General features: G+C 43.7%; 1 protein-coding gene across 4 annotated transcripts in view; it reads left to right on the top strand.

Annotated features, from left to right (window-relative positions):
* CFAP61 (cilia and flagella associated protein 61) overlaps positions 1–25,034 on the top strand; it is a 96,175-nt gene that overhangs the window by 6,115 nt on the left and 65,026 nt on the right. For all 4 annotated transcript variants that reach the window (XM_051792916.1, XM_051792915.1, XM_051792913.1 and 1 more), the window contains 11 exons: positions 504–571; positions 1,584–1,710; positions 6,850–6,982; positions 8,924–9,077; positions 14,432–14,523; positions 14,860–15,047; positions 18,166–18,205; positions 19,683–19,822; positions 23,293–23,419; positions 23,719–23,796; positions 24,797–25,003. In XM_051792916.1, the coding sequence (XP_051648876.1) occupies positions 504–571; positions 1,584–1,710; positions 6,850–6,982; positions 8,924–9,077; positions 14,432–14,523; positions 14,860–15,047; positions 18,166–18,205; positions 19,683–19,822; positions 23,293–23,419; positions 23,719–23,796; positions 24,797–25,003 (1,354 nt within the window). The remainder of the gene's footprint in view (positions 1–503; positions 572–1,583; positions 1,711–6,849; positions 6,983–8,923; positions 9,078–14,431; positions 14,524–14,859; positions 15,048–18,165; positions 18,206–19,682; positions 19,823–23,292; positions 23,420–23,718; positions 23,797–24,796; positions 25,004–25,034) is intronic.

Consider the following 25,034-nt stretch of genomic DNA (forward strand, 5'->3'; position numbering starts at 1 on the left):
ATGGATAGTTTGTTAGCCACAGATTACATGGTAAGGCTGCAGACTACAGTACAGCAGCACAATGTGTTGCTGTGTTTGCTCAGGTTATTTGGTGTAGCCCAGAGTCTGCTGCATAAACAGGGAACTGCACTTGGTGCTGCTGTTGAATTGACAGTTTGTCACATCAAGTCATCTCATCCAGATGCCAGGTCAGATCTGCCAGCAGAGGTCTGGCATCTTTAATAGTTCACCAATGGGGAACTGATATAAAAAGGAAGATATTTGAAATCTAAGGATTAGGAAATTAGAGAGAAATAAAGTAGGAAAAAACAGTAAAAAATGCCCAGATGAATTTTATTTGATCTAATTTGTCAGAAATGTTTTAATTTTTGAGCCACATGGACTCATGGAGGAAGATTAGAGACACTGGAGAGAAAAAAAGATTTATATTAAAAGACTAGCTGCTGTCTGTCATTGATGGGTGCAATGATGAAAGATTGAATAAATTTGTGTCATTTGTCCAGGAGAGCTTTCATCTTACTACCAGAACTGCAGTTTATACTTCTCTTCATACCAACTGAGGAAAATTTAGGTAGGAATTTAATACAATTTCAATCTCATTAATAGACACTGTGAGTTTTATGGTGGGTTTTTTAATATTGAGAACATTTATCAGTTTCTAACCATGTGGAAAACACAATCTGAAAGTATCCTCCTGTGAGGATCCCTTGTGCAGGAGGTGTCTGTGGTTCTGTGCTCACTCCAGCAGCCATTCAGCAGTGTGTCCATTTCCTGCAGTCTTTAAATTTGCCAGAAACGGGACATCAAACAGGATTAAGATCAATTCCTGCAAGTTTTGTGAAGGTTTCTGGTTGAACAGAGCCAAGAGATTGAAATTGGGCACTTCGTCTTGCTTAGCCAAGCAAGTACAGATGGGGAGAGGACACTCTAGTGAGGCTCAGAGGGGCTGCTGGAGGCATGGAAGGAAACTCAGATTATTTCTTTTAAAACAGAGGTACAAAGATAAAAGCACATCTTAATCGAAGAACAGCACCTGGCTTGGAGTTTCAGTCCTGAATTCAGACTAATAAACTAAGCATGCATTTAATGCCTGATTTCTTGCTTGGACTTCTCCAGAAGTGAGCTGGAACCTTTTCTAGGTTTCTAGGCATATAGTTCCAAGACATGCTAAAAGACTCTGCAGTGGTGCCTCAGCTATGGAAAACAGGAGCTGAATGAAGGGCTTTGTCAAGCCCAACCAGCAACAAATATCAGCTTCCCTTCAGCATCACAAGTCCTGACAGATTCTCCAGTGGCATAGAGAATTGGCTGCAGTATTTTCATAGGGATTTAATTCTACCAATTTCTGATTGCTCTGAAGGTTATTCAGGTTTGGAATGCTGGATTAATTAGATGACTCCATTGACAATTCTCTCATGTTTATAGTGCTATCATTTTAGCTCCATTGCTTGGCTTAAACCACAGATGGCAAAGTGCTCCAGATCTCAAGTTTGAAACTGTTTTCCTCAAACAGTTCTGCTGATCACTGCTAAAGCTTGCATAATGAATTTTCCCTGCCTCTGACGGGTTTCTGTCATCCACAGAGCCAGGCCTGAGGGGTGTCTTTGCAGTGATGCCGCCTGCTGTAGGGTCAGCCGTGGGTAAGAAGTTCACCCTGCTCATGTGCCCCCGGCACCGCTGTCACCCACGGCTGCACGTGCGCCAGGCCAGGTACTGCAGCTTCTGCTGCTGGGGGCACGTCCTGGGGGAGTGGGAGGAGTGTTCTCTTCTGCTTTGCAGCATCCATACCCTAGTTCTACTGCTATGGTTTCCTGTCATAACCTAAGTAGTTTTAGGATTATGCTGGTTTCGTTCTACTTCATGGCAAGATCAATTGTATTTCTTGTAAAACTAGTTTGCTGGTGACGTTTATTCTGTGATCTGCTGGAGATGCAGTGTGTGCAGTTTCCAGGTTTCTTGAAACCTCTTCCAACTTATTTTTAATTTTAATTTTCTCTTATGTCATATGCTGAGCAGTTGAGCAAAGCCTGGTAGGAAGGCCTGTTATCTGAAAGAGTTAAATAAGAACTGAGAATCCTTAGTTCCAGTAGTCATTCAGACATGAAGAGTAATTCTCTTCCATGTTTTTTTCTGTGGAAGTGCTCCATACCTTTGTCTGGGTATGTTTCAGGGGAGCAGCCTCCTCAGCCTTGCTGAGGGAGCTTAAGAAAATCGTGGGGGTAACACTTTTCTCCCTCCATTGCATCATCTGTTTTGATGGCCACAGACTGGAGCAGAGACTTGTTATGCCCACGCAGTGTGCCTTTAACAGCTCCTTGCTCCTGAGGTGGGATCCCAGTCATAAATACCATTACAACAGTGAGACTGGGTTACTTTCTCCTTTCTCTCAGCCTGCTGCTCACCAAGCAGAGACATGCCTTTCCCAACAGCCTTGCCTGTTATCTCTACCTGTATATTGACCATTGCCAGGCTTGGTTTTTCCTGCCATGTGAATCCTGCTGTCTGTGCTGAAACAATGCTCTGCTGTGCCAGCCTTGTGTGCAGGACGTGGGAAATGCTGGGTTTCTGGCTCAGGGGCTTGGGGGTTCTCTGTGTGGGTACTGTGGGAGTGCTTCCCTGTAGTGTGGTTGAAATAGAACCTGTATCTATCACATGGAGTCACTTGTTTTTCTCTTCACAGTGAGGAGAGTGCAGCTAGGGCAATGTATTATGGAGCAATGATTTTATTTGATTGATTTATTCTGGAGTTGTGTTTTCGTGTTCTAAATGTAAGTGTTGCTTTGTGGCTATGTAGCAGAGTTGTGATTAAATTAGCATTTCTGGTACCTGTAGTGGAAAGTGAAACTTAGGGATATGTGCATTCCTGGAGCACCATCACGTGTGGATGGGGGGGCTCTGTACTGGTAATTGCACACTGGGCATAGCTCATATCTCTGCCTGGTAAAGCCACACCTTTTTGTTTATGGGCTGGTTCATGCTGCCAGCTCAGGCTGGATTCTGACAAATGTTTTATTGCACATATTTAACTCTACAAAATGGTTCTGAGGAAACCTGCAGCTTATGCTCCTCTAGTTTATATATGCCATAGTTGTAGTCTATGCTCATGATATCCTGTTGCTTGACTTCTGAGCAGTTTAAGAAAAAAGCCTGAGGCCTGACCTTTAACACTTCACACCATCCTGCTGTAGTTCTGGACATTTCAGTGTTACAAAGCTTTTCATGCTATCTCAATGGTTAATTAATTCCAAGGTGTTTAAAATCTTTCTGTATGTCTTGATTCCAACTATATTTGTTTAAATTGTATTTTCTTTTGGTGGCCATTGGATATTGTCAATGGAATGTGACTTTTATGTGACTGGAACTGTTACTTAGGCTATACCAGTATTCCTAATAAGAGATACCATCTTTTCTGGGATTTCTGTGGTTTGTTGCAAATACCGAACTACTTTAGTTCTTTTATTATTAGAAAGCTATCTAGAAAACTGTTTTTCCTCTTAAATTACACAGTACCTGGTGATATTCATACTTCAGTGCTGTCCTTCAGTAGATTCTGGGTCAGCTAATTTCTGTTTGCAGAATATGCTTTGCCTTTCGCTCTGCGTTCACCTCTGTGCTTGGCTGGCATCCATAGTAACGGCCAGTGGAGCCCTTAGAGACTCATCTGTGAGAGTTGTCCCCAGCCACCTGCCTAGCAACATGTTCTGGGGGAGGGAGAGGAGATTAGGGTAATCTCTATTCCCTCTTCTCTTGCTTATAGAGGGGGGGAAAGCAGCTGTCAACTGATACTTTGCTTAACCATCAGTTTTGGAGTTCCTCTCTCCATCTGGCTTTTAGAATATGAGATGTCTCAGTTGTGTGCACCAGAACTCAGCGCACTAAGCTTTGATATTTAGGGTCCTTGCTGGTAACTTGTCTAGATCCTGTCACTCTTGGGTTTGTACCATGTGTGAGTCACACATTTGCAGTTCATTGTGTGTGCTTGCAGTAGGGGAGTTTCTCTGTATTTTATGTTGGTAAGATACTGGTTTTTGGAGGGTTTCTTTAGCTTTTTTAAGACTATGGTACTGGTGAAAGATATTAAAAAATAGAAAAAAAATGAAAAGAGTTGTGTTCCTACAGTTAATGTGCAGGGAGATGAGTGGGTTTATGTGGAGCCCCACTGACTGTCATGGGGTCAGTCTGTAGGAATTGCCATCTGCACCTCGGAGCGTAGCCTCGTGCTGTGTCCCCCATGGAGCAGCATGCCATGTGGGGACTTGGAGCACTCAGTGCAGTGTTCCCTTTTCAGGAGGTGTGTGTCCATTATCCACCCCACAAACAGAATACAGTCACATTCTGTTACCCCTTCGTTAGTTTAGTTTTTTTGAGGTTCGATAGCTCAGTAGCAGATTGGCTCTACTAGTTAATTGTTTTGCAGTAGTGAAGTTCTGATAATAGAAAACCCCACCCCAGCTTTTCCCTTGGGATACTGCTTGTGAAGGAAGAGGAAGATTGTAAATTACTCAAGTTTTTACAGGGTTTTATTGCTCTTGGAATTTCATTTTAGTTGCATGTTTTGAATTAATTCTATGGGTAAGTAATTGATGGTGTGCTATATTTTCTGTACTTTGGAGAGCCTTGGCTGGCCAGGTGCTTGTGGTGCTGCCCAGCCTGGGTTGTGCAGCAGTTCTGTCACTGTCCATCCCATCCCAGCCACCCCCAGACCTGCCTCGGGTGTCCCAGGCCTTGCCCAGCAGTGGGGACAACAAGAGTTATAGGATTGTTTAGGCTGGAGCAGACTCCAAAGATCAAGTGTAACTGGAATAAAAAGAGAGCCTTGACAGATGGCCTGAGGAGGAGAAGGGAGGAACAAGGTCAAAATCCAAGAGGTCCCTGGCCCCAGGTAGAAAGGTGATCTTATTCAGAGGTCACTTCCATTCTGGTGTGTAGGAGCAGCAAAACCATCTGGAGACCACGTGGATTATCCTTGTATCCTGCACTGGAGCCAGGCAGTGCCTGGGAATTCAGACCATATTTGATACAGTGAGAAATAGAATCTTTTTTGCCCATTTATGTGAACTTTAAGGCTCCTTCCAAATCCATAAACGTATAAAGAGTGGCAGTGAGAATCTGTTTATTCTGCGTTTCTGGATTCCTGTGTGGAACGATACTCTTCAAGTTACAGGTGTTTGGATACAGGCACTTCCTTACGTGGGCGCTGGGAGCCCGGAGCAAAACACGAGTTCCCTGGTGCTCCCTGCAGGAGGAGGTCTATGCTCCCCTAGCAGCCGAGGGAAGCGCCGGTAGCCGTTCCCGGCGGTCCCTGCAGGCGGTGTGCGCATCCCAGCCCCGCTCCCGAGTCCCGGCCGGGGCCGCGCGGGGGCGGCAGAGACCGTGCGGGGACGCGGAGCTTGGACGGCAGAGACCGTGCGGGGACGCGGAGCTTGGACGGCAGAGACCGTGCGGGGACGCGGAGCTTGGACGGCAGAGACCGTGCGGGGACGCGGAGCTTGGACGGCAGAGACCGTGCGGGGACGCGGAGCCGGGACGGGCCGTGCGGAGGGTCCGGCGGGAGCGCTCCCGGACGGGTTTACCCGGCGCCTGCGGCCCCGCCTGCGCCCGAGCGGGCCGGCAGCGCTGCTGTGTCTCTTCCAGGAAACATAAACGTGTTCCCGGGCTTGAAGTGACTCTTCCTGATGCAATTCCTTTGTCCCTGGGCCCGCCTGTCTCCAGCTGCGTTGGTGTTATAGCCGAGGTACCCTCCTGCTCCCTGCTCGGAGCTGGGATGGTTTCCCGGCAGTACAGTTTGTTCCTTCTGGCAGCCCAGAACAGTCCTGCTTTCTCTCTGCTGCTTTTGGTGCAGAACTGTTGGTTTCACCACTCAATTCCAGCGTTTTTCTGAGAGGTGAATACAAGTGGCTTCATGTTATTGACAGCAGTTCTGTGTTGGAGCTGGTTTGCCATCAGCTTTCAAGCCATGGTCCCAGGGTGTGTGACAGATGAATTGTCACTGCTTTGGTAAAAGCACTGGGACTTCTTCAGGCTTATACTGGTCCTAGCTAGGAACAGCAGTTTAATGGGAAAGAGTCTGACTGTTTAAATAAAAATCCATGCAGTTTGGGGGTCTGTGTGAGGGCACCACCACACCTTGTAGCAGCCAGATGCTGTCAGGGAGAGCAGGGTGGAGCAGCAGAGCAGATAAAGCCTGGCTGGCAGGTGCCCACCTCTTCAGAGCCTTTCCTGAGGCAGAGGGATGTGGGAATGGCACCTTCTATCTCTTTTAGTGGTGGAGCTTTAACTTGACTTTACAAAGCACAATGGCTCTATGTGCTGGGTGACTTGGCACTGCTGTGGGTAATAAGTCACGAAACCACTGCTCAGCACTGTGTTCCTGTACACCAAGGCACTGTGTTCTTCCTTAGTGTTTTTGAGAATTGATTTTCTAAATTGCACTGATGTAGCTTTTGGAGATTTCTGCCAACTCTAACCACCTGATGATTGGGCTCAGTGAATATAATTATTTTAAATGAGGCCTAAAGCCCTGGGCCACCTGGCCTGAGATGCCTTAGACAGGAGAACTTGGAACTGAGTTTCCCTTGTATTTTGTTAGGGAAAGAAAAGTGTGTGCATTGGGCAATCCAAGTCTTAGTTGGGTTGTGCTGCCCCTTGGGGGTGGTTCTGTTTCTCCTCTGGTGCTGCAACTCCCACTGTAGTGTGCTCTGGGGATGTGTTCTAGGTGAAATTACTTGTGGGTGCAGACTTTGGAACAGATATTTGTAATATTTCTCCATATGCTAATGGAGTAGAAGAGAAGCATCAGAACCTATTAATGGCAGAGCTGTAGGACATTACCTAATCTCTTTTTTGTAGGCTGGAAGATTATGATGATCTCATGCCAGTCTGGACACCCCAAAGTAAGACTCTGAAAAAAACCTTTGGTGAACATCTCCTTGTTGATCTCATGGAACATCAAGATGAAGAAAATAAGGCAGCTGTTTGTGAGGTCAGTCTACCACGAGCTCTGGTTTTCTCTGATGTTGGTGATGTCCTCAGTGGCAGCTCACTCTAGCTCAGGGAATGAAATGAGCAGCTCACCTGTGAAAGGTAGAGCTCATGATCTGCACCCACTTGGTGCCCTTCACAGTGTAGTTTGTCTGTCTTTAGAAGTGATACCTCCAGTTCAGAAATGAAGTAGCAATTCCTTGTTCTTACGTGGATTCTTTTAAAGCAGTTGGGACCACTTCACCATCGTGAAGAAACCATGTTGCCACATGGGTGGCGTGCATCATAGGTGACCTGTTTTCATTCCCAGAGAAAATGAGTAGCCAGTAATCCTTTCACAGTTTAAAATGCTGTAGATTTTTTTCATCTCCTGGCTCAGACAGTCAGATTTTTTGCTGAATTGGAGACAGAAACCCAGGAATTAATTTAAATAAGACAGAGGTGGTAATAATTATCCTACTGAAAATTCCTGTTAAGATTTTCCAGTGTTAGTAATTGTGCATGGTATTGCAAGGTGATAGGCAACATAACCTCTTTAATTCCTGAAGTCTGTTTTCTGTGGCAAATGGTTTTATAAAGCTGCAACGTGTAATCACTGCCATTGGGAGCCAAATGGGAAACAATACACCATTAGTGTAATGGCACATTGCAAAGGGCTGTTGCTATAAATAATACATTTCAGTTACGTGTTCAGAGCTCCATGTGAGACCAGCAAAAGGTGTTTCAGGCCCTCAGAGTTTGTCCTCGCTGCTGCCATGGATTGGGAAGGCGCCTCCACGCAAACCACGATGGATGCCAATTTTCCCTGCGGAGAATGAAGCTGGCAGCCTCTTTTTGCACATATGGTAGATGGATTGGTTAATCAGCCTCTGCTGAGCCTTGGGCCTGAAATTACATAGCAGCCAGGCAACTGTGGTGCCCCAGCTTTGTCGGTTACACAAACAAGGCAAACAAACAATCACTTGTTTGAGGGCAGAAAAATTAAAGTCATACTTTTTGGGGTCTTTATTGGAGCACTGATGGCCTGATAAAACAGCTGTACAAAAGCAGCCTTTGAGTTTTCATTAGGTTTATAAAGGCTTTCATTATGTGCATTAAGGTGGAAAGAAAATATGTTTTGATAATGTGTGTTTCACCAGATAGTTGTGTACAGTACTAAAAATTGAAGAACTTCCTTCTAGACTTGTGTTAACTTAGACCCAGAAACCCTCCAGCAGGCCAGTTCTCTGTGCTCAGAGGGCCTTGCTGAGGACTGCAGCCTGCTGGGAGCTCCAGCAGCAGTCAGGCACCCGGGGCAGCATGGGTTTCAGCATTGCAGGGGTGCTGCCCCTTTCACATTTGCCAGAGCAGTTTGTTTTGAAGACCAGCTCTTGGAGTTCTTCAGAACTCAAAAGTATTTAGCACTTGTAATTGCTGCAAATAATACTCACCAAGTACTGTGTTAGGTACCATGTATATAATATAGAATTGCTTTCTTGAGTGAATAATCTTATAGGAGAATAAAATACACTTTTTAGTTTGTGCACACTTTTAGCTAGAAAGCAGTGTCCAAAAATGAGTCAACAATTACAGCTAGCTGCATCCAGGTTTTAGTTCAGCTGTGCTGAAACTTAAAGCCAGATGATGCCTTTTTGAAGGTTTATTTTTTATTTACTGTAACAAATGTTTTACTAAAATAATAGTCCATATATATAAACTTAATGCCCTTGCAAGTCATAGCTAATAGGAGACTTAGAAATCCTCAGAGCTCCTAATACAGACATTACAAGGAAAAAAATAAAAAAGCTTCTTTAGGCTTTGCTGAAATAGTTCCTTTATACTGTTCCCTTATGCACAGTCAGAGATGGAGTGCTAGCTTTTGTTTCAGAAGTTTTTTGTTCTTTTTTTTTTTGTCCTGACCTAAAATCACGGGCTCTTCTGTGACGAGGCTTTTACATTTCAGGTTGATGGCACTGCAGTAGGATTCATGAGCTTATGTTCTCAAGTGAATGTTTCCTTGTTTCAAGAGTGTTTTGACTTAGGACCTTTCCATGGACTCTGTAAACAACATGCTGAAGATGTTCTCCAAGTGCCACGGAAGCCAAGTGTTCAAGAAGGTATCTGTATTCTAAAGTGCTAGATAGATTCAAGGTGTGTTAGTGTCTAGCTTCTGAGTAGGCTGTACAGAAGGTTAGAAAAGGATATAGGTTTACTAGCAAGAAAACACAAATTCACCTATCTGTCTTGGAGTGGGTTGCCTGGGGTTTTTTAATTCAGGAGGGGAATTTTGATAACTGATGTTGGACTCAGAAGCCACTGTTGTTTGTGGGGAGCTAGCCTGTGCCAGCTGTGGGATAAACATGGGCTTCAAGTTTGAGAAAGCTGAAGCATGGGGTGTGTTTTCTGTCAGTTAGATACAGCTGTGCTGTTCAGTGAAGATCCGATTTTGAAGTCTGCTGGTGTGCTGTCTGTCAGTAGCCGAGCAGCTGGTTACCCGTGTCTGGTGTGTTGTCCTCTTGACTCACGTTGTCTTATTGCCTTGCGGCTCAGCTTCTGCTGTCTTTGCTTATTGTTTGCAGTCTCCTGGGTTACAAGATTTTGGGAGATCAGGGACTGTCTCTTGATTCTACTCTTATGCTGGGCATGGTACAGCAACACATCTACAGCCACCTTACCGCAAGTGATAAAACCCATGAGTATGGCACCTGTTTGTACAACAGAAGTGCCACGTAAATGATTTACAGTTGTCGTCTTTATTTTTCAGTGTCAAAGGGCTTTTTGTGCAGAAGGGCAACATTTTGCTGTCTACTAATTATCAGTAATGGAATAAAAAACCCCCACCATTAGGTTGTGTGTCTGCTTGTCTGAACACAAAGCAGCAGGCAAAAAAAGGCAACCAGGGAGCTGCAGGGCCGTTGCCAGCTGATGTCTCAGAGCTGGCAGTCACGGAACAGAAAAGGGAGAGGAGAAGGTCTTGGAGCTGCTTCTGTGGACTTCCCCTCCCCTGCAAAGAAGCATCTTGCACACAGAGGATGGAGGAAGCTGCCTGTCTCCTCCTGTATTATCCTGCAGCTCCTGCAGTGTCAACTCAGAAGAGGTGACAGACATAAGTAGGAACAGAAATGAGACTGAGGAGGAACAGAGATCACTCATGAGCTGGGGCCCCATCCTGGGCTGTCTGCTCTGGGTGACCCTGCTCGAGCAGGGGGCTTGGGCACGGTGACCTCCAGGGCTCTCTCCCAGCCTTACCCATCCTGTGGCTGTTCCTGGTGTCTGCTTTCCTTCTCCAGGGACTGCAAGCTGTAGGCTGTGTTCTGCAACAAATTCTGTGCTGCTGAGCTTTTCCCTGAGTATGTGGTTACCAGTTCAACAATACAGCTGTTACACACTTTTTATTTAGGGAATCTGAGACATGTTCTAACTGCGAAAACTTAGCACGAGCAGTTGTTGTGTTCAGGTTCTTGTGAATCTGGCATCTGAGTGATTTTTCATGAATTTCTTAAGCAGCATGATTAGCATCCTGTGTGTTTATCTCTTTTTCCCTCTCCATTTAAAAACTATGTTAGTTTTGATGATTGATGCTAGTTTACAATGCTGTGGGTCGCCTTCAGGTAAGACCCCTTATTTGGAATGACAAGAACAGCTGTGGGGAAAAAGAACTATTTGTAGACTTTCAAGTAGCTTGAGTTCAAATTGTTAATGATCTGACACCTGGGAAAAAACTTGAATATCATAAGCTGAGAGCCTGGCTCTGGTGCTATTTCTGGAGAGAGAGCAACTAGAAATTTAATGGTAAAATTTGCTGTATACTGCTCAGGAACATTAACTGTTATCACTGAATAGTAATTAAAATCATTATTGTAGCTTTGCACACTTGAGAATATAAACAATTATAAGATTAATATGTGTTGGTGTCCTGTAACAGTGTAAGTTGCTGTTTATACCTGCCAAACAGTGTGGCCAAAAAGGAGAGATGAAACTAAAGGCTGTGGTAGTTGAATTTCAGAGAAAGGAAAGAGGAGACAAATCAAATATGCACTACCATTACTTGGATTTCTGATACCTGTTTAATAAGGCAGGAGCTTGTCACAAGAAATCTATTAGGGCTTATTGAGAATATATGCTTTATAGGATGGCTATTTGATAAGCAGCTTTTGTTTTTGCTGCTTGTTGCCTATTTGATTTATGGCCATAAACTAAGTCTGCATTTTTCAAGCAGTTTGAATGAAAAGCTCTTTGCCTCTGATTTGGGTTTCATTATTACATGACCTGTGACTTAAAATTCACTTCAGTATTCATTCATGAAAACTTTCTGGAAAAATGGTAATATTTCATTTTTTTTTCCTTTTAAATTAAGAAGGGAAAGAAAAAAGCCCACTATTTTAAGAACTAAGTTAACTGTAAAAAAAAAAATTACTGACCAACTAATAAGCACCATTCCCTTCTTCTGACTTCTTAATTCTCTTTTCAAATGACATCTTCAATAAAGTTGTCTTGTTTGGAGTGGGTTGGGTTTTTCTGTAAATGTGGGGAATTGCATCCCAGTAGTTCATTGTCAAGCCTTTCCGACATAAGGGCTGGCTTGTATCTTTGAAATCTATTCTAGTGTCAGTTCTGTCCGGGTTGTTATTGCAAACCCATGGCTGATCACACGAAGCTGTTTTGGTGAGTGCAGGGTTTCTGCAGGCCCCTGCATTGGACACTGGCTGCCAGATTGTCCCCTGCTGTGAAGGCAGTGGAGGTTCACTGACCTGACATCCATAGAGGATCTGGACTTTACTTTATTGAATCCAAAGGCTGGGAATTTAAAATGCAAGCTGCATTCCTTTGTACAGTAATTTTTTATGTTTCCACATTTAAAAAGGATGCTTTCTCAAGCTCTTTAGCTTTTAAGTAGAGACCGCGGGTTGATATTATTTTTCCTTTCAAAATGTAATACTGAATAATAATGGAAGAGTATACAACAGTCTGTACTGATATGCCACTTAGGTTTCAGGGTAATTACAGTAATTTGGTCGTTACTCTATATGGCATCATGAATTAGTTGCTAGAAAACATGATGCAGTGGGAATGATTCAAGGGCTTTTCATCAGGCCTCATGGTGAACTGACTTCTTGATCCTGCTGACTGTACCTCAGCTAACAGCCCAGCAATCACAGAATTATTTTAATTTTCTCTTTGTTTGTGGTCCTTACTTGATTTAGTGTGACTATTGCTGCTCTTCCCAGTCACTCGTGTGCAGCGTGTGTGCAAACAGCGATGCAGCCGTGTCTGACAGGAGTGGATGGGGGAGCCATTAAAGATTTGCATTTTACTATAAAGTCAGAAACAACATATCAATATTTACATGACAACAAGAGACTTGTATTAATTAACTTCTGACACCTGCAAGGCTGTCTGTAATGAGAAATGGAGCTGGTTAATCAAGATGACATTTGATAATTTCTGTGAAGGCTCACATCTGTGGTACCCCAGAGAATCCAGGACTCCTACCCCCCAGTGTTTCTCCTTGCCTTGCATGTTGTGTCTGCACTCCTTTTATTGACAGAGAAACAGATTTTCAGATAAAAGATGTTTTTTTTCTAAATACTTTTCACTAAATTATTTTAAACCTTTGAGGTACTTAAAAAAAAAAAAGATGCCCATTACTGTATGAAGAAACTCTTCTGTCTGTGAATGTAGCCCAGGGGAGTGTCCCAAGGCAAAGTTCAGAGAGAGGAGGGAAGAATTCTGTGTTCTTCCTGGAGCACAGAAACTGACTTCCTTGTGTTCTTGGAGCTTTCAAATGCAAGGATGTCCTTGCCTGGTGTGTTTTCTGCAGCAGTGATACCTACACCTCAAGAGCTTATTAGTTTAAATTTATTAGCAGGCTTTAGTTTTAAATATAAAACCAAACTGTGAATGTATCAGCAAAACTAGTGAGGTGGCACTTAAGGAATGGCAGAACTGCTACCTGTAGGTTCAGGGGCTAAAAAGACAACAGCTGACTCTTGGCTTTGGTAACTTTGGTGGGTATTTGGAGCAATATGTAGGGTTCCCTGCTATTTCAATATTTCTTTTCCAAGTTGATGATTAAAATAATTTTGGTCCATTACATTAAATGTGGCCTTTGATGCATTATCAGATGATTTTTTGTTCTGAATACTGTCCCCTCACATTTACTTTAGAGGCATAATCCTTCACAACATGGACTTGGGAACTGCTTTCTCTGGAGTGTGTAACATTTGCTGGAATGGCAGTTCCTGCTGTCTAGCAGGCAAGACGTTTTTATTAGGGTTTCTTAATATTTTAAATACTCACTCTAGATTTAGCCTTGACCAGGGGAGTGAATAGCAAACCCCAGTGTACAGTGATATTTACATAATATCCCTAAGATGTGCTTGTGTTGATTGGTTAAGCACTTGCCCAGGAATGCTGTATGAATGCTGTGTGTGTGTGTATATATCTGTAGCATTGTGTATGTGTGTCTCAGCAGTTGGTGTTTAAATATTGATTCATGACAACTACGACTAACTTCATCCTTTCCCCTTAGTTGTCTGTCTGCCCACAGAAACATCCTTACTCAGCTGGGAGTGACTTAGCCTGCAATGTTACTGCAGTGTTACTGAGGATGGTGGGAAGGTCTGTCAGCAGATTTCAACCTGGTTTCCATTGCTTTGGTTGTCAAGTGCCTTGTGGATTGCTTTTATTCCTTTTCACATTGCTGGTGTCTAAAAGCTTACCAAAGCCTGGGGTCACTACTGCTGTGGGAGTTCCTCATGTGTCTCAAGCAAGTGTCTGTTTTTGGCACAAAAATCATACCCATACACAAAGTTGCAATGGCTGACCAAGTGCTTTCAAGCAGTTCCTTCAGCATGGAGGGACAGAGGCACAGGAGAGAAGTTCTGAGAGGAAAAGGAGGAAATAGACAAAGAAAACAACAACTACACAAAGTAGAACAGCATTTAAAGGACTGATTAGGTTTAGCAATTGAGAAGCAAGTTTTAGTCCCTGTATCTTGTCCCTCTTTGCACCAGTAAGAGTTCTGACTCAACTAGGGAGTTGATCTTAATCTGAATTTCAGTTCTTTTAGAAGAACTAATCTGAGAATGAAGAGCCTTTGCTTGTCCTTGTGATCATGAGAAAATGAGTTAGTGACAGGTGTGGGGTTTAAGATACCAATCAATACACTGACTCCTGTTTTTCCAGCTCAGATGGGGTAAAAATTTGACATATAATACATGATTTAAGAATTACTTCCAAACTGTCTTGTTCAGGTCTTATTTTACAACTAATTCCTGGGGGTATTTTTGCTTAGAAATTGAACGGTCTAATGAAGTTCTAGATAAGCAGCTACAGGAGGGTCTATATTAACTGTGGTTATTACAAATATCTCTTGATAGAGGTAGCCTTGCCTGTTCCAGCTATTGCTGTGGTTCTGAGGGTTAAGCCTTATGCACTTAGTCTCTCTTTTTTTTTTTTTTTAACTCAGGTGAAGATGAAAGCAACCAAACAAATCAAAAACCAGCGCCTGTTTCACGTGGGGACTTGGAACGTGTTCCTGGTCCAGATGCAGCTGTGCAGGTAATGCTGCCGTGCCCAGCAGTGCCAATCCCTCCAGGAGCTGCCAAGGAGCAAGGCTGGCAGAGATGAGGACAGGCAGTACTGCTGATTTCCTGTTCCCTGCACGGGCCCACGTGTGCCTGCTGTGGTGCACGGATCAGAACCTGCTCTGGCTGGGGTCTGGAGGGAGGTGGGCACAGTTAGTGCTTGGGTGAACTTTCCCATCCAGTTCCTCTTGAGCAGCCAGGCAGCACAGGGGTGGGAATAGAGGGTCCCTGAGGGGAGAGACAGCACGGGGGCCTTAAATAATGAAAATACCTTCTGAAAAGTTGTAATTCTGCTTTGCTCCTGTTGCAGGAAGATGAGGCCACCGCTGTTTCCCAGGCTGAGCTGCCATTGGATGATGGCAGCACCAGAGCTTTGAAAGCCTCAGAGACACGTCCCTTTGAAAATGAGGAGGAAGGAGCTTTGCGTCCAGTGTACAGAGGAGCTTCCAATGCCTTCTGTATCCGTCTGTTATGTATTGATGAGGCCTATGAAACCAGGTGAGCATGAACAGCCTGTTATCCTGCCGATGACCCCTTGCCAGGTTACATCTTTAGAGCAAACCAGAAAGCGACAGCACCTGCTGCAGTTGGGTGGGAGTTCTTCTGACCCCTGTTTCTGTCTGTTTCTTTCCCCTTCAGTAATAACTTCTCAGCCTCCAGCTGCAACTTCTCATCTCTGATAGGCCTGTGGGGACAAAAAGTGAGGGGATGCAATTTTTTGTTGGAAAAAAATGTTTGTTGAAGTTATGGAAGAAGGCATCTCCTTCCCTGAAGAAACACTAATCCAAAGCTGACTAGCTGGGAGAGGAGCCAAATGTCACAGTACTAGACATCTCCCTGGATGGGGCAATAAAGCTGGTTTTTGCTCTGCAAGTCATTCTAAACACTCAACCTCCCATCACCGAGAGGAATTGATTCCATATTCTAGGATCTGCTACAGTGGGGAACAAAGGGTTTTTCTTTTAAGATCATTGATGCTGACCTTGGACTCTTAGATCCTGGTAGATTAGAACAAGACTGTAAATGGGGTATAGACACTTATTTCCCAAATTTCTCTGTACACTTGGAAAGCAAACCTATATTCAATCACATCAGCAGAAGCTTCTTCAGGAACTTTGTCCTGATCATAAATGAGCCCTGCTCTTTTTAGAGATCATATAAAGGCAGATAAAACATACTTACAACAAGTAGACAAAACAGTTGAGCACACCCAGGGTCTTCCATGCTTTCAGATCCATGTCATGTCTGCAGACACCAGGTATCAGGAGTATCAGGTGTAAAGATTTCGTAGAAGATGAGTTGGGCATCTGTAGTACTGTCTGAAAAACATCTTTCTGCTTGTAGTAGTAGTCATTGGTGACTGACAACTTCTGAACTTCTCTGGCTTAAAGCAAGTTTAGGAGTAAACCTGTTTAAGAATAAAAAGGAGAATTCCTTGAAAACTAATTCTATTTCTTAAGCTTTTTTTTTTACTAAGGAGGGAACCTACCCAAGGGGATTGAACTCTGAGTCTGCTGCAAATGCAAACATCTGAAGTTACCAAAGCAAACACATGACCTTGGTGCATATTTCCCAAGTGATACACCCAGTAATATAGCTTGAGTTGGCTAGGAACTAGTTTGGAGAGAAATGGAGTGCTAGAAGTCTGTGCTGTACTGAAGAAAACACTGATCAATGAATGTGCAATAGAACAATTACACTGCAGAAAGGCTGTTCCAGAACAGTTAATTTATGGACAATCTAGTGTAAAATAAAATTCAAGCAGGATAATTATTGAAAAATAAAATAGCTATATTCTAATATAATACACTGAGGTGAGGTATTTGCTCTGGAATGGCTCCATTATACTGAAATAGCAGTTCAAAGCTGTGATGGAGACCTATGTCAAGACATAATCTCTGTAGACTTCTCAAGTTCTCTGCCCATAGTATCCTGCTTAGGATAAGGATCTGTCCCTTTTTTTGCTCCCTTCTGACACTCTGTACTTTGTGTCTACCATTGTTTCTGTTCAAGACCTTTCTCGCTGCATTTATCATTCAATGCTGTGATCCCAGTCTCTTTTCCCTGGAGACATCTCTGGAACACTGTGGATTCCAAGATGGGTATCTTGAGAAGATAACATTCCTGTCTGAGCACTTCTCCTAAGATTAAGTCAGGCAGATCCTCTCCTCACAACTGAGGAATCTGTAGATCTGTTTTCAGATGTTTTGCTTGTATGCTTCCCTGGCTTGCCTTTGCTTGGTCCACCTGTTTGTACAAGAAGCATTAGCAAAGCAAGTATGTGTAAAGGAGGGCAGGAAGTCATCCTGACTGCAGCTTGGAATCTTGTCCCAAGGGAGCTCCTGCTGGCCCTGCAGAGCATGGGCCCAGAAATAGCAGTTGAGTTGAAGTGTAGGTGTGATTGCATCTTAGCCCTGAGGGAAGTTTGCTCCTGGGGAATTGTTATCCAGCAAAGCTGCTGAATGTTTCCATCTCCTAAATGCAGAGCTGTTATGTGGTTTGTTAGTGCACTGACAGTGACATGTGAAGGAACTGAACTGCTGGTTTATCTGCAGATATTTAATACCTTTCTAAGCCCCCTGAGAAGTCCTACACCTCCATTCTTGTGGTCCTTGCTCCCAAGAAGGTATTGGGTACCAGAGAGAGAAAACTACATTGCAGTGGCGTTTTCTTTTCCCCTGCTTAGCTATTCTATTAACTAGTTTTAAAGATGTTTATATGGGTGAATATAGAATACCCCCATCCTGATCTGTCCTTACAGCTTTGTTTTAAGTTTTCATTCAAACATAGATATTGTAATTAGAAATTTTCTCTTTTCAGTTAGATTATTGAGGTAATAAAAGGGAACTTAGAGGTCTTGGGGAAGGGATTTACCAGTGGTTTTAGGTAATGTATCTATAGTGAACTTCTTCAAAAGATAGATTTTTACAATGGGAAACTATTTTATAAAGCTTCATCTTAACTTTGGGCTTAGAGCTGTTTGATATCCTTATGCATGGGAGAAACAGGAAGGATTTGCTAGTTTCTCACTCTCATGGAGTTTTAAACTGAAATGTCACAATTTGCTGTTACCATGGAGAAGAGAGTGGGATTACTCTAAGTCAGTAGGTGAGAAGTGGAAAGAAGTGTTCAAAAACAATTCAAAGTATTGATGTTCCTGTTAGTCTGCTAAAGCACATCTGACAGGTTTTCCTGAGTGGAAAGTCACAGAGCTCTTGCTACTCTGGCTATTATGGAATAGAACAACTACTGTTGTAACCTCAGTGTTTGCTATATACCAGTGCTGCTGTGACAGTCCAGGAATGGCTTCTGAAAAGCTTGGAGTCAACAGGATGAGAGCCAATGTTTTTTTTTTTTTTCCCCTTTCAGTGAAGAGCCTCTTGTTTTGGTATGATGTCAAACCTTCTGGTTATTCTCGTTAATAGTGGTGCTTTAAGTACTAGAAGTCACAAATTGCTGTGCAGCATGCACGTCAGTAGTTGCTTATTGATGATTGCTCAGGACTGTCTGATTAGCTGTGAATAAATGTTCCTGCACTTACAGGGCTGTAAATATCACTATGTATAGGTTCTGACTGATCTGTGCTTTATTGACCAATGTCTGCTCTTGGTTGCAGGTCACTGGATTTTTTGCATTATGCTTTTGAGGTTTTCCCAGTGAGTATAATCGAGGTTCTATAAGGCTTGTGTGTGTGGGTGGTGGGACAGCAGTGCAGTTGGCAGCCAGAGGGTTTGGGAGTCAGTGCCCATGGGAGTGTGCTGTGCCTGGTTACCCTGGGCTGAGTTACTCCTCTCCTTGGCTACTTCTGGACTCTATGGATTGAATGCCAAAGTCCTTTGTCTATCATAGAATCCCAAAACGGTTTGGTTTGCAAAGGACTTTAAAGACCATCTCTTTCCACACCCCTGCCATGGGCAGGGGCACCTTCCACTATCCCAGGTTGCTCCAAGCCCTGTCCAATGTGGCCTTGGACTCTTCCAGGGATGGGGCAGCCACAGCTTCTCTGGGCAACCTGTGCCAGGGCCTCCCCACCCTCACAGCTGAGAATTTTTTTCTTAATATCTGATTTAAACCTACTCTGTCTGTTTGAAGCCATTCACCCTTGTTCTGTCTCTCCATGTCCTTGTAAATAGTTTTCCTAGTTTGTTCTGTAGGGACCTCTCAGAGATGCCAGTTTAGAAAAGAAATGCTTCAAACTCCTTTAAAAACATGTATAGATCCAGACTGTACCTAAATTAAAAATAAAATCAGGGAAAATGATATTAGGTGGAGTTAAAGCCTATAAAAGTGGTATTAGGGAGCTCCATAGTATTTGCCTGTGGACTGAACAGCATTGCTGTGAATTCAGACACTGGTGGAAGGGAGCACTTGAGCAGTAATGGACAGTTATTTGTGGCAGGCAGATTTATCTCCTGAGGATACTCTTCTTCCTCAGAGAGCATTTGATGGAGACTCCTGCGTTGGTTTGCACCTCTGCAGCCTTTACAGCACAGCTCTCTGGACAATTGCATGGACTGCCAATGCAGTGTCTGTATGTGTATGGACAGCAGTGACAGCTTTGGGACAGGCTGGACGTGGCTGTGCCCATACAGACTGGTGTTCCTAGTCTGCTCTGCCTGCAGTGCAAACCAAGCTGTGCCTGCACACTGGCTGTGCAGGACTGGGGCATGTGCTGCACTTGTCCACCAAGGGATCCCAGGCAGACACATTGTCCTGAGGTTGTGCTGCAGAAGGAAAGTAAGGTAGAAAAAAAGGATCTTTAAAGGGAAAAGATAGATGTGGGCAGGGAGATAATGTTCCTGCTAGGCAGTTGGACCAGAGGGTCATTGTAAGTCCCTTCCAGCTGAAATACTCTACTGAGGAAGAAAAGTGGGGGAAGGAGGGGAAATGGAAAAAGGGGACTGCTAGGGAATATCAGAATATCAGTTAATGAGTCTCCACTATAGGGGCTAAAAGACCCACTTCTGTGAGCCCATCAGTTCCTTTGTGCTGTCCAGGCAGAGCAGTGCTGGGGGGAGTGTGCAGTGTAAGCCCCATGGTCAGTGTTGTCTGTCTGCTCTAGTCAGGGGGGTTTGTGTAAAGCTTACACAGATCACTGAGAGCCTTTCTTTACTGCCTGCAAATCTTTTTCAGGACAGAGACTTCTGTGTCATCCTGGTGCCCCATCATGTGCTGGAGTTCCCCCTGCTGCAGAGTTTTGCTCGAGCTGTCCCTTTCTGTACGTCCAGCCTGGGCCGTGAGCTGTACGTGTTGCACCGTGCGGGATTGCTCACGTGAGTGTGTGCCTGGGGACAGCACTGCTGGGCTCTGAATGCTGGGGGATAGACTTGCACCAGGCAGCCTGACACCACAGGGGTGTGCCTTTGCTGTCCCAACCCAACCTGGTGGTTCTGCAAGGTATGACAGAACATCTTGTAAAAATGGAAGCTTCTTGAATGGCACAGAACTGTGCCTGAAGCAATGGGGAGCAGAGCTAAATACCTCAGTCTGCAGTAGCAGTAGTGCAGCTGTCTTTGCTGCCTGTCCTGGGGTGCATGCCAGGCCCAGTCAGCTGCATCTCCACAGCACTATATGAGATAGCACATGAACATATTATATTTGTTTGTAGTGAAATGAAGTAGTAACTGACATGAATTTTTTAATGAAACAAAACTGAGGTAATTACAAGTGTGAAAGCAAGCAGTCTTCTGATGGCAGCACTGTATATAGTTTCCTTTAAGTAAAACCAAAGTTCAGCAAGAGGATTCCTTTAAAATTTGTATGTACAGTGCTCAGGTCAGTAAGAGGAATGCTGTTGCAGACCAGCAGCTCCTTGGAGTTCCTGTGTTGTGGGCCAAGGCCAGTAGAGGAACACAGTGTTGTTTGACCTCTGGGATATGGGTCAGGCTGTGTGGCATTGATACCTGATAGCCTGGCATAGATTTAATTCTTGGAAACATGCTATGGCTCTTAAGGGAACTGCAGTGCATGTTTCTGGAACATGCAGAACACAGCAGTAACCTCACTGAGTACCTGTTTTATAACACTTCTCTCTTACTTTAGTGTTGCATCACTTATTTCATGCCTTCAGTGTCTGTGACTCTCTGAGTGCTTCTGTAGGCAGAGATACTGGTGAACTGGGGCAGCAAACCTTTCTTGCTGTGACTTCTGTTATGTGGAGTGAGTTTTCCAAAGCTCTGTGTGTATATCACACGTATCCTGGCCCAAACACCAAGCTTAAATTGTGGCACAGTTGGAGACTTTCTCTTTCTTTGTGTCTTAATGTAGCTAAATACTGTGTGGTTTCAGAGAAATACTCCTGGTTTAATTGCATACTTGATCATCTTCGGTGGTACACAAATAGCTCATGCAGGACCTGGCCAGCTACTCTTGGACCTGTGCAGAAGCTTTTTACCCTGGGATGAAATTGGGCTTCTGGGTCCTGTGTAAGAATCCAGCTGGCTGGAGAGAAAGCCACTGGAGTAATTCCTGGTAGTCTCAGGCACAGCTGCTCAGTAATACACCAGTAGGGTTGGGAGTCATATGTCCTCCTGTGATTTTGATCAAAATTAAACTGGTTATGGAGGTTTTTCAAAAAACCCTCACAATTCCGATTAAACTGTGCGTATTCCAAATGACACCAACCCTTCCATGAAAACAAAATAGGATCATTAGTAGCATTTTCCAAATCCCCCTGCAGCTGTGCAGGATAGTAAGGAAAAATAGCTGTTCATTGAGGTTCAGGATCAGAAGGGCTTTGGAAGAGCCCAGATGATGCTTTTGGAAAGTTTCTGGAGAACAAAACCCACAGGGTTCAGCAGCACATACTCTCTTGGAAATAAGTGAAATCTGAGAAAGTAAAAGATGAATATATTGTACTTGCACCAATGGCTTTCAAAAGCATGTGAGTGAAAAGAGAGTCACAGAAAATGGATTAAAAGAAAAACGGGGTAAGAAGATGGGAATATGAGGATGTGAAAGGGCAAAGTCACAAGAGGCACAGACACAAAATGAGCTCCTGATTAGTACAGATTGTAAAAGGAATAAAAAAAAGTGTTAAGTACACAAAAAGCAAGAGTGGAGCAAATGGAAGTGTGAGTCTGCTACTTAACAGTGAAAGAGGAAAAAAATAACAGATGACAAGGTATAGGCTGAGATGCCTAATGGATACTTTCCCTCAATTTTCACTAAAAAGCATAATAGTGCCCTGGTCTCTGAGCAGTCAAAGGACTTGGGCATGTAGAATGAGTTAATTCATTGCTGGGAGAGAAATGAGTACAGATCTTGGGTAGCCCTTCTTCCTATTTCGTGCTCACAGTGGAGCAGTGTTTATTTAAAAAGAAAACAAGAACAGTTTCACCTTTTTGCATGTTTTTGTCACGTTAAAGATGTAGTTCCTTATTGGCACAACTGCCTTCCCTGGGCATGGGTGGGGAGCAAAGCTTGTGGGCTGGGCTCGGGAGGGGCCTGCTCAGGGGCTGCAGGGTGAGCTGTGGTGCTGGTCCTGCTGCCCATCATCCTCATCATGTGTTTGGGCTTGCAGTTAATGGTGGACATGCGTTAGAAACTGGGGAAGCTAAGCTGATGCTTGCTTGGTTCAGGATTAGTTTGCAATTTAGTAATCAAGTGTATGTTTTTGAGCACTCAGAAATGGTCAATGGATTGAGCTGTGAAACTTCCCATAACACACCAGATACTTAGTAGGTTTGGGTTTTTTGAAGTACCAGTGCTGTTCATTAAACCCATTCCAGAGGATCCATCTCCATGTGAGTGGGACTGAGGCTGAAGAATGGCACACCTGCTTTTAATTGGAGGCAAAAAGAACGGGAATGAAAATTATACTGCATGAATTTCAAGTTTTTAACTGTTGGTGAAAGAACTTCAGTTTTGGAAGTGAAGCTGTAGTTCAGTCCCTCAAACAGCACTCTACAAGTGTTTATTACACAAGCTCTGTGTAACCAGGAAGGGTCACTGCCTTTAACAGGCAGTGGGAGAGTTTCTCAGCTGCTGTGGACTGCCACTGTGAAGGGAATTTCGCTGCTCATTAGTTGGGTGGGAAGATGTTTCCTCACTGTATAAAGGAGCTAAGTGCCAGGCCATTGCTGTCTGTGGCTAACATGCACACATTGCATAGGCATTCTGATACTGTGTCGCTGCTCTGTGATTATTAATTGGCACTCTGTGCTTTTCAGAGGCATTTCAGTCATGGAAATTTATCCTTGTGCTACTGTTTGGAGAACCAGGACCCAACACAAATGTTAGTAATTTGTTCTTGGGGAAATTCATGTTCCTGCCTTGTGTACCATTTCCAAGGATGACAGCTGGCTGTTTTATCTTTCTCTTCCCTTTTTTCTTTTACTTGCCTTTCTCTGTTGTTCTCCTTTCCCCATGTGCAGCAGTGTGTAGTTACAGATTCCACGTTGACTTTAAGGTTCTCTGCCTCCCTTTTCTGCCAGTTCTTACATGAAGGCAGGTGATACCTGTGGTTATAGGTCATCATTTGCCATGTGACATAGGGCTGTAGGTACACAAAAACTGAGTGTTTAATAGCAGATAAAGCAGGATTCTGGAGCTGTCTCAAGCAGATGCTCTGTGATATCTTCTCTTACCATGCAATAGGTTAATGTCTGCATTTGGAACAACAGTCATTTAGCAAGCAGTTTCAACTTCTGCAAGATGTGGGAGGTTCTTGTGGAGGGCATGTTGTCTTAAGCCTGGCAATTGTCTTTACTTTGTCATAGTGAACCTTAATTCTCCTTTTTAGGTCATTTAATGTAAGAAGGGCAACAACCAATGACCTGCTTGGTGTCAAAACACTTGTTGAAACCCTTAGCTTGAGTGAAAGGATATGGAATGACTGCAAGATATTCACTCAGGCTCGCAGGGATCCTGTAAGTATTTGTTGCAAACATGGGTACAAATCTTTCCTAAGATCAGGACTGAACCCAGACTGTAGTGGCTGAGTTCGTAGCACTCCTGTAGCAGTTAGATCCAAACTGAAACTTCAGTGTGGGAAAGGTCTGTGTGTCCAGAGTCCAGCCATATACACTGCTCAAACAGTGCCCCTCGCGGGGAGCACACTGGTTTAACTGGGGTGGTGCACTGGGAGGAGAGTGGTTACAACTGTGACTGCTACTGTTCAAAGGCTTCTGCTGAAATCACACGTGTACCTGTTGCTTTTGCCTTGCAGGATGGGATGCCAGTACAGGCTTTTGTAGCAGAAGTTTTGGATCAAATTGTCGGTGTTTCTGTCATTAGGGATGAAATGGTAAATTCTGTTTGTGTTCCATGAGCGCTGTCACTTGGCCCTCACACTAAAGGCTGAGTTTTGTGCTTGCCACTCTCTGTGCCTAACAGTGTCTGTAAAAATACTGCTTCTAGAAACTCCCTGTCTCTCTGTCCTGACTATGTACAGTGTATTGCTCCCCTTCTCTCACATGACTGGCACACAGATATAGAAATCATCCTGTTATTTGCAAGAAGTTGCTGATGTGTTGTGGAAGTTTGCCTCCTGCACTCTTTTGGTGCTCTAGTGCAAGGCCATTCTGCCTCTAAATATGTTTAATCACTAATTTCTCCCCTAATTTCCAACTCAATAAGCCACATGTGCTGTAAAAAGCAGTAGTTCTTCTAGATTTACTTCTGCAATGTTTTTTCCAACAGTAGATTGAATGATTGTGAATCACACGCTATAAAACAAAGGACAGCATATGCTCTAATGGAGTACAAAAAAGCATGTTGCACATTATTATTGAAAAGTAAACATTCTCTAAGGTTACCTGTGTGGCATTCTGCTAGGACTGAAAAGGTGATTTTAGATTGTTCAGCAGCTCTAATGCTCAGTTTTCAAAATAGAGTATTCAGTCATTTTCCAAAATAGCTCTTAATTTAATTAAGAGCGTTGAGATAAGAGGATATATTGAGTGTATAAACTTGCAAAAATCAGCTTGTTGGAGGGTATTTCTTGCACAGCTCCCTCCAGAGTTCCCTTTTTCAGCTGGAATTGGGTGAGAGGGCAGTCTGGGCTTCTCTCTCTTGAACTCAGCAAAATCTGTCAGACCTTGGTGGGAAGGGGTCAGCTCTGCATCCGTTGCAAATGAGGGCAGACAAGCTGCAAGAATAAGTTTTGATACAATGAAATTTAATTGAGAACAAAGGCACTTGATGTCAGTGTTCAAATGTTCCTTAATTGATAGGACTGGCCCTTGCTAAAATTCTGCCAGGGTAGCTGCTAATCACTGCTGATTCCCAACTGTTTCGCTTTCCAGGATATCGAGTATGTTCGATCACGTTACAACATTGAAGATTTTATTCATTTTAATTGCCACCAGCAAGAAGAACATGGACATCTTTGCCACTTTGTCTTAAATCCTGTATTTCATCGCTATACAAAACACTTTCTAAAGGAGATTCTTCGCTTGGCACAGAAATCTGCTCTTTACTATCCTGTTTATCCACAGTATGTGGAAGGCAAGGTAAGGAGAAAATAATTTGTTTCTTGTGTTA

This window comes from Manacus candei, unplaced genomic scaffold (genome assembly GCF_025592945.1).
Source record: "Manacus candei isolate 608988 ecotype Guabito, Panama unplaced genomic scaffold, ASM2559294v1 h1tg000035l, whole genome shotgun sequence".
Lineage (NCBI taxonomy): Eukaryota > Metazoa > Chordata > Aves > Passeriformes > Pipridae > Manacus > Manacus candei.